The sequence below is a fragment of the Coregonus clupeaformis genome, unplaced genomic scaffold (genome assembly GCF_020615455.1).
Source record: "Coregonus clupeaformis isolate EN_2021a unplaced genomic scaffold, ASM2061545v1 scaf0012, whole genome shotgun sequence".
Taxonomy (NCBI): Eukaryota; Metazoa; Chordata; class Actinopteri; order Salmoniformes; family Salmonidae; genus Coregonus; species Coregonus clupeaformis.
The window spans coordinates 309927-323860 of record NW_025533467.1 but is presented as its reverse complement, the minus strand read 5'-3'; the positions used below and the strand labels follow the sequence as shown (position 1 = coordinate 323860).

The 13934-nt window shown below is 42.9% G+C and overlaps 1 protein-coding gene across 1 annotated transcript in view; it reads right to left on the bottom strand.

Annotated features, from left to right (window-relative positions):
• The window catches only part of LOC121546441 (TLD domain-containing protein 2-like), a 59801-nt gene extending 52051 nt beyond the window's left edge, over nt 1-7750 (bottom strand). Inside the window, exon 1 of the mRNA XM_045212409.1 lies at nt 7601-7750. Coding sequence (XP_045068344.1) covers nt 7601-7750 — 150 coding nt within the window. The remainder of the gene's footprint in view (nt 1-7600) is intronic.
• Between the last annotated feature and the right edge of the window lie 6184 nt (nt 7751-13934).

The following is a 13934-nucleotide window of genomic DNA, read 5'->3' as shown; positions in this document are numbered from 1 at the left end:
CATTGTTTTTAGCTTTACCTAGCCATTCTGGCGAAGAAAACTGCACTAACTCGACACAAAAATAAAGTTATAAAACCAAGAAAAACGATATATAATCTACCTCCTCCATCTCCTGTAGTTTAAAGAAACTAATTTGAATTGCATAATATCCCAAAAATGCTCAATTATCACTATTCACTATCTCAATCTCTCAACCTATCCAACAATGTCACTAACTCACCAAGCTTCTAAATCACACCTGCGTAGTACTAGGTTCATTATCTGATCCTTTGATTGGATTGACAACATGTTAGTTCATACTACAAAAGCTTTGATTAGTTGGAGGACATCTTCTGGAAGTTGTCATAATTACCATGTATGTCTATGGAAGGGGGTGAGGAGCATGAGCCTCCTAGGTTTTGTATTGAAGTCAATGTAGACAGAGGAGGATGGAAAATAGCTGTCCTCCGGCTAAACCATGGTGCTACCCTAGAGGGTGCTGTTGAGACTGTTGTAGACCTTAATTGCAAAACAGTTTGTTTTAATCAGTTATTTGGTGATGTGAATATTCACATGAGTGTACAAAACATTAGGATCAACTTCCTAATATTGAGTTGCACCCCTTTTTGCCCTCAGAACAGCCTCAATTCATCAGGGCAGTGACTATACAAGGTGTCGAAAGCGTTCCCACAGTTGTGGGAAAGCATTTGGCTGGATGTCGTTTGGGTGGTGAACCATTCTTGATACACAAGGAAAACGGTTGACCATAAAAATCCCAGCAGCGTTGCAGTTCTTGACACACTAAAACCAGTGCGCCTGGCACCTACTACCATACCCCGTTCAAAGGCACTTAAATCTTCTGTCTTGCCAATTCACCCTCTGAATGGCGCACATACACAATCCATGCCTTAATTGTCTCAAGGCTTACAAATCCTTATTTAACCTGTCTCCTCCCCTTCATCTACACTGATTGAAGTGGATTTAACAAGTGACATCAATAAGGGATCATAGCTTTCACCTGGATTCACCTGGTCAGTCCATGTCATGGAAAGTTGTTCCTAATTTCTTGTACACTCAGTGTAATAATTAATAATAATAATAATAATAATAATAATAATAATAATAATAATATATTTATTTTATATAGTGCTTTTCATTACACGTTGAATCCCAAAGTCGCTTTAAAAACAAAACAAACATTTTTTTTTGAACAAGTCAAATTTTGGATGATCTGGCAGTTATTGGGTAATGGTCTTCCACTGGTTTAGATGATAAACAGTTTAGAAAGGTAGTATCTTGAGTGGAGGGAGCATTGATGGTACAGCCAGGCAGGGAGGTAGAGACATCTGACAGACAGGCCACAGAGCTCTTCATCGGGCATCTCGTCGTCTTCGATGTTCACAGCTCGTCCTCCGTAGATCAGGCTGGATCGTCCACTACTGAAATGTAGCACCCACCTGGGTGATGCTTCGGCGACTTTAAAAGCGTCAGTAAGACCACCACACCTCAGCAGTAGTCCTGAAAATCCCCCTATGAGGCGAGCCTCTGCATCACCTCACACCGCAGTCCACCTTCCTCTAGTAACCGGAGCAGGAGGCCAAAAAGCCGATGCTGTTGATCAGGTGTTGCTGCTGCATCATTCAAATCGAGCTAGCTAGCTAGCGAAGCCATAGATAAACTGACTTGCCATAATCAGTCCTGCAATTCCATGGGTCACCACCAGATATTACAGTTAATCCCTCAACAAGTTATCAAAAACAAAAAAGTTGATACAAAAATGCAATACAAAACACTTAAAAACAATAAAATATGGACAATATTTACAGAGCTCTCTGCCTAGGTTACCTCACAGCGCCATGGCAACCACAGAACGTATAGTTTTACAGTATAGTTTTATCAAAAAAGGATACGTTTTTTCCTTCTGTAATTCACTGAGTAGGACGGTCCTCCCCTTCCTCCTCTGAAGAGCCTCCCGTTGCATGTCTTTACTTCACACGTTGAAGTTGCCTATCATGACAGTGTACAAATAGATTGTAAATACTTTATATAAATTAGCACCATTACTCATGATGGCATGGTACCCACGCTGGCATCCAGAAGATGTAGATTTGAATGGTGTTCACATGACTGGCTCTGCCGTAGCCTTGTTCTGAAGAGGCACTGGGCCTGATGGTAATATCTCTCTAAGTGATGTATTGTGTTTACTGGTGCGCCATAAGAGATGTAATGAAATGATAATTACATTTTTTAAATGTGCTTGTTGATTTAAACACATCACGAGCTTCCGCTTTCAACTGTCAGAGTTGGGTTTGGTCTTATACAGAAATACTGTAAGTCCTATACTGCTAACCCAGGATAGGATTACTCATCAAATTTTAACACTACATGAATCATTTATTGTTCCCAGAGGAAACATGCAAACAACTCAACAAACTCCCACAAATCCCAACTCTTAATTCTCTAATGACATGTTTGACCCTGTTTGTAAGGCATGGCATGTCACAATGCAGTTTCAGTAAGGGAAAAAATTTGACATGAATCAAATGAATTATTAGTGTATAACGATGAAGTGCCACAGTTCTTTATTTTGTCCTTTATGAACCCATTTCAGTCAGTATGTCAGCATGCAAAGTCATTCAGCGAGGAGGCACTGGGTGCATTATCACTCTGGGAAATAGATGCATGCACTTTTACATTTTTGAGTGTTTCCTTATTGGTTCTTAGCTTTAACCTGGTAACTATGGACTATTGTCGAAATTGTAACTTTTCGTGACTCACATTCACACCTGCTTTTCTTCCTGGGGCTAGTCGTGAGGGATAAAGAACAGTATTTCACTGCTTCTAATAGAAGTAATAATAGGAGTAGGAGACTAACCTTTCCTTACAGTGGCTCAGAGGCAATGCCAGTGACCTTTCCTATTCTATTCATCCTGTATGTCTGTCTGTGTGCAGCAGTGGAGACCTTTCATTCGGCAACTCCATTGTTTTCGGCTCCGAATCCGAGAAACTCTTTCCTTCTGGGAAATAAGAGAAAAGAATGAAGGCTTTTGTTGGACACTAGGCGGCTTTTGAAATATCATATATTAAGGAAATATGTTTTTTAAAAGTGCAGCGGCGGCTGAGTTTGAATGAGAGCGATAAACGTAGCGAGGGAAGATAAAACTCATTAAAGCACAACCATTCCACACTGAAAGATAATACATGCATTCACTCTCCTCCCACAAAAAGAAAAAGAGAAAGAAAAGAGAAGGGAAATGATGGGCATGGGAAGAATAAAAAAAAAGTCAGAGGCTAAAAATATGAAAATGGAATTATGAGAATTGTTCACGGTTTCAGCTCTCAAAACAATAGAAGAGAGAGACTAAACACTTTTCTCTGCTTTCTCTCATCTCACTACCATAGATAATCTCTCACAATGACAGAATTGATTTGAGAATAGTTTCTTACATTGTTCAGAGTACTCTTGTTATTTTCTGTATTTAGGTAATGTTTTCCTTCTTTGCTGCAGTGCTTTTATACAATATGTAAGAAATTCAACATCTTGACCTGATCTTTGGTATGTTTTCTTGGGGCAAAGGGCAGAAGCAAATTATATTATGCAGAATAATAGTGAAGACATCAAAACTATGAAATAACACATATGGAATCATGTAGTAACCAAAAAAGTGTTAAACAAATCAAAATACAGCTTTGCACACTCTTGGCATTCTCTCAACCAGCTTCAGCTGGATTGCTTTTCCAACAGTCTTGAAGGAGTTTCCACATATGCTGAGCACTTGTTGCCTGCTTTTCCTTCACTCTGCGGTCCGACTCATCCCAAACCATCTCAGTTTGGTTGAGGTCGGGGATAGTGGAGGCCAGGTCATCTGATGCAGCACTCCATCACTCTCCTTCTTGGTAAAATGGCCCTTACACAGCCTGGAGGTGTGTTGGGTCATTGTCCTGTTGAAAAACAAATGATAGTCCCACTAAGCCCAAACCAGATGGGATGGCGTATCGCTGCAGAATGCTGTGGTAGCCATGCTGGTTAAGTGTGCCTTGAATTCTATATAAATCACAGACAGTGTCACCAGCATAGCACCCCCACACCATAACACCTCCTCCTCTGTGCTTTACGGTGGGAAATACACATGCGGAGATCATCCGTTCACCCACACCGGGTCTCACAAAGACACGGTGGTTTGAACCAAAAATCTCAAATTTGGACTCCAGACCAAAGGACACATTTCCACTGGTCTAAGGTCCATTGTTCATGTTTCGTGGCCCAAGCAAGTCTCTTCTTATTATTGGTGTCCTTTAGAAATGGTTTCTTTGCAGTAATTAGACCATGAAGGACTAATTCACACAGTCTCCTCTGAACAGTTGATGTTGAGATGTGTCTGTTACTTGAACTCTGTGAAGCATTTATTTGGGCTGCAATCTGAGGTGCAATTAACTCTAATGAACTTATCCTCTGCAGCAGAGGTAACTCTGGGTCTTCCATTCCAGTGGAGGTCCTCATTATAGCCAGTTTCATCATAGCGCTTGATGTTTTTTGCGACTGCAATTTTCCGTATTGACTGATCTTCATGTCTTAAAGTAATGATGGTCTGTCGTTTCTCTTTGCTTATTTGAGCTGTTCTTGCCATAATATGGACTTTATCTTTTACCAAATAGGGCTATCTTCTGTATACCCCCTACCTTGTCACAACACAACTGATTGGCTCAAACGCATTAAGAAGGAAAAAAATTCCACAAATTAACTTTTAAGAAGGCACACCTGTTAATTGAAATGCATTCCAGGTGAGAGAATGCCAAGAGTGTGCACAGTTGTCATCAAGGCAAAGGGTGGCTATTTGAAGAATCTCAAATATAAAATATATTTTGATTTGTTTAACACTTTTCAGGTTACTACATGTTCCATATGTGTTATTTCATAGTTTTGATGTCTTCACTATTATTCTACAATGTAGAAAATAGTAAAAATAAAGAAAAGCCCTTGAATGAGTAGGTGTTCTAAAACTTTTGACCGGTAGTGTATATATAACAGATGATTTGAGTGTTACTTATCTTTGTCTCAGTAAACTGTGTTAGAGACATAAATTCATTAATACATTTTTCATTTAGGAAATGTTTAAATATGTATGTTTAACAGTGTGTGTGTGAGTGTGTGTTTGTGTGTGTGTGCACACACACAAGCACCCACATGTGTGTGTGTGTGTGTGTGTGTGTGTGTGTGGGTAAGTGTTTGTGTGTGTGTAACCACTAAATGTGTGTACTGTATATTCACATAAAACCGCAGTGAAACAAATGTAAACAATAATCAAATTCATGTTTATCAATTAAACAAGGGCTTTTACATTTTGTGATTCACTGAATGTTCTATGGCTGCTAATGCCTCTCTCTCTGTTAATGACGCTTAATGGCCTCTGGAAGTGTTGACATAGAACATTTTACCCACCATGGTCCTGGACAAACCATGGATAATGTCCATGCAGATTGCACATTATCATAACTTCTGTAGCTCTAATGGTTTCCTGAATGACAACCATTTGGGCATCAGGTTATTGGCTTTAAAGCTTTCATTTTGAAGATGACTATCACGTTTACGGTCTGCTGTGCAGATTTTTGGGGGATTGTTTCGTTAGTTTCTGGGCTGTTCTCAGAACTGAATTAATTGCTAGCGCTCTCTACCCGAATCGCTTCATTTAAAAGGTCTGGCTAATTTAATGGTCATATAATTAGCTTCTGAAGTGCTGCTGGGTGCCAAAAATTACAGGCACTCATCATTAGGGCTAAAAATAATTTTTGGGGAGAAGAGGAGCTTTTCTCTTGTGGTGCTGCAGGGTCTTGGTTGACGTATACAGGCGCGTAATGTTCTTGTGTTGAGGATGGCTGTCCTTCACACATCAACATATTACTATTGGGCGATTCCATGCCAGCTGGTGCGGAAAATATTTTTGGGATCTCAGATTATTCTGGCAATTCTCACATAGAAACTTCATTGGGAGGAAGGATGTTTAACATGCTTTTTACATTTGTATCACAAAAACATTATTTGAAAATCTTGATGAAAGTGGCCATTTTAGGCCCTTTTTAGACCTGTAAGACCCTATGATCTGTGAACTGTACATGACACAGACAACATATTGGTGTAATTATACTCCTTATAGTGTTCTCTCAAATATGGAGGAAGTCTAGATTCTGAAATACAAATTTTAACATAAATTTTTCAACATTTAAATATATTAATATTAATATCTCAAAACTGCCCTTATAGATTTTGCTTATTTTCAGACATACAGTACATGTATTGTTTGTAACAATATACTTTTCAAACATGTCAAATTTCCAGAGTGGGCTCTGGTGTGGAATCGCCCTATTGGCTTTGTTTAGATATTCTTTCAGCCCAGAGTCAATCTTAGTCAATCCTGTTTGTTTTTTTATCATTGTCGTGCATCAGCCAACAGATCCGCTATCAATACTGGATGTTAAATGTCTGGAAAGTGGATAATGATTGGTGTAGATGTATGGATCACAAATCAAAGTGTGTGTTCACGCGTCTCCACTCAGATGCATCCGATCTAAATTGTGTAAATAAAACATCGTCAGAGGAGGCGCAGACGACGGATGTCACGGATCCCCCCGGTACTGCTGCTCATTCCGTTCACCAGTTCCGGAGGTCTACGTCACCGGCTTTCTAGGCATCACTGACATGGATCATTACCACCAACCCCGGACTGTCTTGTCTCATTACGCACACCTGGTTCCCATTCCCACTGATTAGTATTTGTATATATGTGCCCTCTGTTCCTTATTGGCCCATGTCCGTTGGTCTTGTGAGTACCGTGTATTGTGCTCTTGTTGTTTACGAGTCTCGTCCCGTGTATTGTGTAGAGGTTACGCCTCGCTCTTTGTTTGGGTTATATCCCTTTTGTATATAAATACGTGTTTATGTTGGGTGGAGTAATAAAACCCCTAATACATATTCCTGCGCCTGTCTTCAAATCAATATACAACGTAACAGAATAATCTACCCATAAAAATGGAGACAGCGGGAAAGGCCGAGCTGGTGACCATTGTAGAGACAGTCCAGCATCACGAGGACTGTCTCTCCAGACTCGGCAGCGCCATGGACAGCGTGCTGGCAACCATCCTGCGGTTGGAGGGGAAAGTGCAGTCCCTCCAGTCTCCAGCACTGGTTCCGGCACCAGCCCCCACACCACCACTACCTGCCTCCGTACCATCTGATCCGGTCCGCCGAATAATCCTTTCCCTCCCGGAGCTCTTTGACGGCGCACCAGCGAGGTCCAAGGTAGTCCTTCTGCAATGCGACCTGTACCTCACTCGCTATGCCGAGGCTGTCTCCTTGAGAGACATGGTTGCCACAGTCATCTCAGCACAGACTGGACGGGCCCTGGACTGGGGTGCCGCGGTTTAGGAAATGGGCGGACCCGAGGTCGAGTCCTACAAGCGCTTCACCCTCCTCTTCCGCTCTGTGTTTGATCATCCTGTGGAGGGCCGGTTGGGGGGTGAGCGTCTACTCTGACTATGCCAGGGATCTAGGACTGACTCTGAGTTCACCCTGGAGTTCCGGACCATCGCAGCCTCCACCGGATGGAACGAGTCAAGCTCTGGTCACCGTGTTCCGCAGCGAACTGCAGGAGGAGGTACAATTGGAGTTAGCCTGCCGTGATGACAACCTGTCACTCGACCAGCTCATCAGCATGGCGATCCGGTTGGAGAACCTCCTGCGGTCCGGACGAAGACCTGCGAGGAATCCGGAGCCCATGGCTACATCTGCTCCGTGGCCAGAGCCGATGGAGGTGAGCTCTGCACGTTTGCCCGAGGCAGAGCGTTGGAGAAGGAGGAATCTGGGCCTCTGCTCCTATGGTGGAGAAAGGGGTCATTTCTCCCCGACCTGACGTCTATCTACTAATAGGCGAGGAGGTGACAAGCCAGGGAATTCCCCTGCTCAAACCCAGGCAGAGGAGAGGCAGGAAGAGGAGACCCCCATCATCCCTCTTTTCCATATCATTGCGCCAGTGGTGTGGTACGTGGACGCCAACATACGGCAGGCATGGCATACGGAATCCACACCTGCACAGTGCCCGGAGAACCGCGCCTACGTGCCCACGGGTGTGCGGGACCGCCTCCTTTCCTGGGCAACCAACAAATGGTATGGTCATTGGTAGATTTTAGTTAACTTTGAATTTGATAAATTTGTGGTGGCGCAGTACGTAGGGAACCCAAGCTGAAAGACAGTTTGGAATGAATTCCACCTAAGTGACAGTACTCTCTCTGCTTCCCTAGCTCAGATGTGGTCTGATTGAAGGGGAGAGAAAGTAAAGGCGTGTCATCAATGGAATAAGAGCTAACCACTTTGCTTTCTCCTCCTTCATTCTCTGCCCATCTGTATTGCCCTCCTCTTCTTGCTTGTGTGTGTGTGTGTGTGTCCACTTGTGCGTGCGTCAGTGGAGGCCCCTCAGCGGAGGAAGGGGAGGATCATCCTCCTAAGTGAATTTCATAAAAATAAAAATAGTGAAACATTAAAAAAGTTATAATTTTTAGATAAAACTATTCAAAATATATTCACGTCACCAAATAATTAACACACACAGTTTTGCAATGAAGGTCTACAGTAGCCTCAACAGCAGTCTGTAGGGAAGCACCATGGTGTAGCCAGAGGACAGCTAGCTTCCTTCCTCCTCTGGGTACATTGACTTCAATACAAAACCTAGGAGGCTCATGGTTCTCACCCCCTTCCATAGACTTACACAGTAATTATGACAACTTCCGGAGGACATCCTCCAACCTATCAGAGCTCTTGCACATGAACTGACATGTTGTCCACCCAATCAAAGGATCAGAGAAGGAATCTAGTACTGAAAGCATAATTATGAAAATGTAAGCACTCACTAACTGTAAGTCGCTCTGGATAAGGGCGTCTGCTAAATGACTAAAATGTGAATAAGCCACAGCTAGCTAGCACTGCATTGCATAAAATGTGGTGAGTAGTTGACTCAAAGAGAGAGAAAGACAATAGTTGAACCATTTTGAACAAATACATCACTTTCACTTACTTATCTAGCAAATGCAGCTAGCTAGTTTAGCCTACTCAAACACCCGGCTCAAACAGAGGGATGCTATGTTAGCTAGCTGGCTATGACTATCCAACACTGGAACTCTTCCAAGTCAAGGTAAGCTTTTAGTTTTACTAATTTATTGCCACTGGGGCCCGCCGGTGTAATTGCTAAACTGCTTACTGATTGTACACTGTACTGCATGACTGTAGCGGGTTTACTAATGCGTTTGTTCTATTAGCTATGTTGACTATGACATTAATGTAGCTAATATGGTAACAACGACAACAATGTTGGCTGTGTGTAGCGGTTATGATACGAAGGTTTGGCTTGGAAAGTTTTTTTTGCCTGGTCACAGACAGCTGATGTGTTGTGCATTGAAGTCCACAAGCAAAGAGAAAAGGTGAGAGGAGGAGAGCGCATAGATGCGAGAAGGAATGCAACAAGCTGTTTGCATGTTGCTATGAACATGAACTGTTTGCATGTGATCAGGGGGGTGTATTCATTCCGCAGATTCTGTTGAAATCTTTTTCTTAAACGGAAGCAAATGGAACGAAACGGGGATAAACAAACCTGATGTTACATTGAACTGGGTGAATGGAATATGAATGACAGTCATCCAATATGCTGTAATAGAAATAAGGCCATGCTCCTAAAAAAAAAATTGTCCTCCCTCATCTTAAACTGCACCGACCGCCACTGGCGTGCGTGTGTGTGTGTGCAGTCTGTGTGCAAGATAAGGCTTCTTGCTCCACGTCCACAGTGATGGTAAATGTGTTTTCTCTCACTCTGTCCTCTCCTGATGCCTCATCCTATCCTGGGGTTGGAGGGTCTACCGGTATAGTACATATTAGGAAAAGCTTGTTGCAGATGCCTGTGAGTGTGTGTGCATGTGTGTGAGTGTGTGTGCGTGCGTGCATATATGTGTGTGTGTATATGTGGTCGCCTGCTGCAGTCTCCCCTCCAACAGCTCACGCTCATAAATCATTCTAGTGTTTTATTTGGAGACATGGTCAACTCCCTGGCAGTGAACTCCTCCCTATGGTCCCCTCCAACAACAGATACAGCAGATAATAGAAATATGATCCATATGAGCCACGGCTGTTATCAGCATGACAACTCCATCATCAGGAGAGCCAATAGCATCCCCCTCTCTCTCTCTCATCTCGTTAGCTCGCTCTCCATTAAAATATGACATCCCGTATCATTTTCAACCTTGTCACTTGTATGATGAGGAATTCATAAGCTTGTGACTATGATAGCACATTCATTAAACCCTGAGCATTTGCTCAAACTCTCTATCGCTCTCTCTCTTTCTCTTTCACATACACTTTCGCTCTCTATCTCTCTTGAGTGGAAACGAGGAGTGGAGAAATACAGAACTGATGGAAACAGTTTGGTTGTAAAGTCTCTGTTGTGTGTACAGATAAGCCTACACTCTTAGAAAAAAAGGTGTTAAGTAGAACCATACAGGGTTCTTCAGTTTGTATAGAGGCGAAAGAAACCCACACCTATTTAGGCGAGGTGCTGGCTAACGGAGTAGAAAACTTGAAAAATAAAAGGAGAGCCGCACACTCTAGGAGCTCAGATGCAATAATTTAATAACCTAATAACCAACGTTTCGACAGACAAGCTATCTTCATCAGTTTGTACCCATATGGGAACCCTTTTTGGTGATGAGTAGAACCCTTTGCAGAGTGTTCTATCTATAACCATTTATGTAGGGTTCTTCAAAGAACCCCCTGTAGAGGGTTCTACCTAGAACCCTCTATGAAGGGTTCTGCCTATAACCCTCTATGATGGGTTCTACCAATAACCATTTTATCTTTGGAGGGTTCTTCCTAGAACCCTCTATGAAGGGTTCTACCAAGAACCATTTTATCTTTGGAGGGTTCTTCCTAGAACCGTCTATGAACGGTTCCACCAGCCTTATTAGCCTTTAAAATGGTATTATTTATGACAATACATTAAAAATATCTATAACCATCTATGTAGGGTTCTTCAAAGAACCCCCTGTATATGGTTCTACCTAGAACCCTCTATGAAGGGTTCTTCCTAGAACCCTCTATGAAGGGTTCTACCAAGAACCATTTTATCTTTGGAGGGTTCTTCCTAGAACCGCCTATGAACGGTTCCACCAGCCTTATTAGCCTTTAAAATTGTATTATTTATGACAATACATTAAAAATATCATAAGGCCTTTCTTTGAGGGCCTAGTTATACTCTAACACAGTGGTGTTAGGAATCTCCTGGTTTACAGGCCACATCAGGCCTGCAAGTCACATTATGCTGGCTTGCAAAGTGATGTGTAATTCAATCAATTTTCAATCAATTTTATTTTATATAGCCCTTCTTACATCAGCTAATATCTCGAAGTGCTGTACAGAAACCCAGCCTAAAACCCCAAACAGCTAGTAATGCAGGTGTAGAAGCACGGTGGCTAGGAAAAACTCCCTAGAAAGGCCAAAACCTAGGAAGAAACCTAGAGAGGAACCAGGCTATGAGGGTGGCCAGTCCTCTTCTGGCTGTGCCGGGTGGAGATTATAACAGAACCATGCCAAGATGTTCAAAAATGTTCATAAGTGACAAGCATGGTCAAATAATAATCAGGAATAAATCTCAGTTGGCTTTTCATAGCCGATCATTAAGAGTTGAAAACAGCAGGTCTGGGACAGGTAGGGGTTCCATAACCGCAGGCAGAACAGTTGAAACTGGAATAGCAGCAAGGCCAGGCGGACTGGGGACAGCAAGGAGTCACCACGGCCGGTAGTCCCGACGTATGGTCCTAGGGCTCAGGTCTCTCAATTGGCTTTTCATAGCCGATCATTAAGAGTTGAAAACAGCAGGTCTGGGACAGGTAGGGGTTTCGTAACACGCAGGCAGAACAGTTGAAACTGGAATAGCAGCAAGGCCAGGCGGACTGGGGACAGCAAGGTGTCAGCATGCCCGGTAGTCCTGACGTATGGTCCTAGGGCTCAGGTTCTCAGAGAGAAAGAGAGAACGAGAGAATTAGAGAGAGCATACTTAAATTCACACAGGACACTGGATAAGACAGGAGAAGTACTCCATGTATAACCAACTAACCCCAGCCCCCTGACACATAAACTACTGCAGCATAAATACTGGAGGCTGAGACAGGAGCGGTCCGGAGACACTGTGGCCCCATCCGAAGAAACCCCGGACAGGGCCAAACAGGAAGGATATAACCCCACCCACTCTGCCAAAGCACAGCCCCCGCACCACCAGAGGGATATCCTCAACCACCAACTTACAATCCTGAGACAAGGCCGAGTATAGCCCACAGAGGTCTCCACCACAGCACAAACCAAGGGGGGGCGCCAACCCAGACAGGAAGATCACGTCAGTAACTCAACCCACTCAAGTGACGCACCCCTCCTAGGGACGGCATGAAAGAGCACCAGCAAGCCAGTGACTCAGCCCCTGTAACAGGGTTAGAGGCAGAGAACCCCAGTGGAGAGAGGGGAACCGGCCTGGCAGAGACAGCAAGGGCTGTTCGTTGCTCCAGAGCCTTTCCGTTCACCTTCACACTCCTGGGCCAGACTACACTCAATCATATGACCTACTGAAGAGATAAGTCTTCAGTAAAGACTTAAAGGTTGAGACCGAGTCTGCGTCTCTCACATGGGTAGGCAAACTGTTCCATAAAAATGGAGATCTATAGGAGAAAGCCCTGCCTCCCGCTGTTTGCTTAGAAATTCTAGGGACAATTAGGAGGCCTGCGTCTTGTGACCGTAGCGTACGTATTGGTATGTACGGCAGGACCAACTCGGAAAGATAGGTAGGAGCAAGCCCATGTAACGCTTTATAGGTTAACAGTAAAACCTTGAAATCAGCCCTTGCCTTAACAGGAAGCCAGTGTAGGGAAGCTAGCACTGGAGTAATATGATCAAATTTCTTGGTTCTAGTCAGGATTCTAGCAGCCGTATTTAGCACTAACTGAAGTTTATTTAGTGCTTTATCCGGGTAGCCGGAAAGTAGAGCATTGCAGTAGTCTAACCTAGAAGTAACAAATGCATGGATTAATTTTTCTGCATCATTTTTGGACAGAACATTTCTGATTTTTGCAATGTTACGTAGATGGAAAAAAGCTGTCCTTGAAACAGTCTTGATATGTTCGTCAAAAGAGAGATCAGGGTCAAGAGTAACGCCGAGGTCCTTCACAGTTTTATTTGAGACGACTTTACAACCATCAAGATGAATTGTCAGATTCATCTTGATGGTTGTAAATAGGAATTCAGCCAGAGTTAGGATAGCCAACAAGTGGAATTGTTAATCACCCGCAACTTCATTCAGAATGACTGCCAGGGTAGGGAGGATGGAATACTGAGACTACCTCAATCATCTAAACTGGAACAACCATCTCAGTAATGGGTGCAATAAATTCAATTACTAATAGATTGGATTAGTTTAGAAAACTGTATGTTATTTATCTTTGTGTAACATAAAATTTATCAACCAATCAATGTACATGCAAAAACACAGATATTACAGTAAAACAAACAATTCTGAAAATCTCCCTGCAATAGAGCATGCTGGGAAATATTATATATGTTTCTAAGTAGAACCCTTCTTGCCTTCCTATTAATCATTCTTGCCTTCCAAAGAATCATCAAATAACCCTTTCTTCCAAAAGTCGTTCTTAGGATGTTAAAGGTTGTAGGTAGAACCCTTTGCCTTACAAATAACCCTTCTCTTCCAAAAAGGGTTCTTCTGATCAAAGCAGTTCTTGGTAGAACCCTATCCCTCTGCAAAGAACCCTTTTGGAACCCTTTTTTCTAAGAATGTATCAGTGTCTGGCTAGTTGATAAGTGCTATTCTGATTTCTGTGGTGCAACACGCTGTAGCTCAGTGCAGCACCACCTGCCTTGTTCT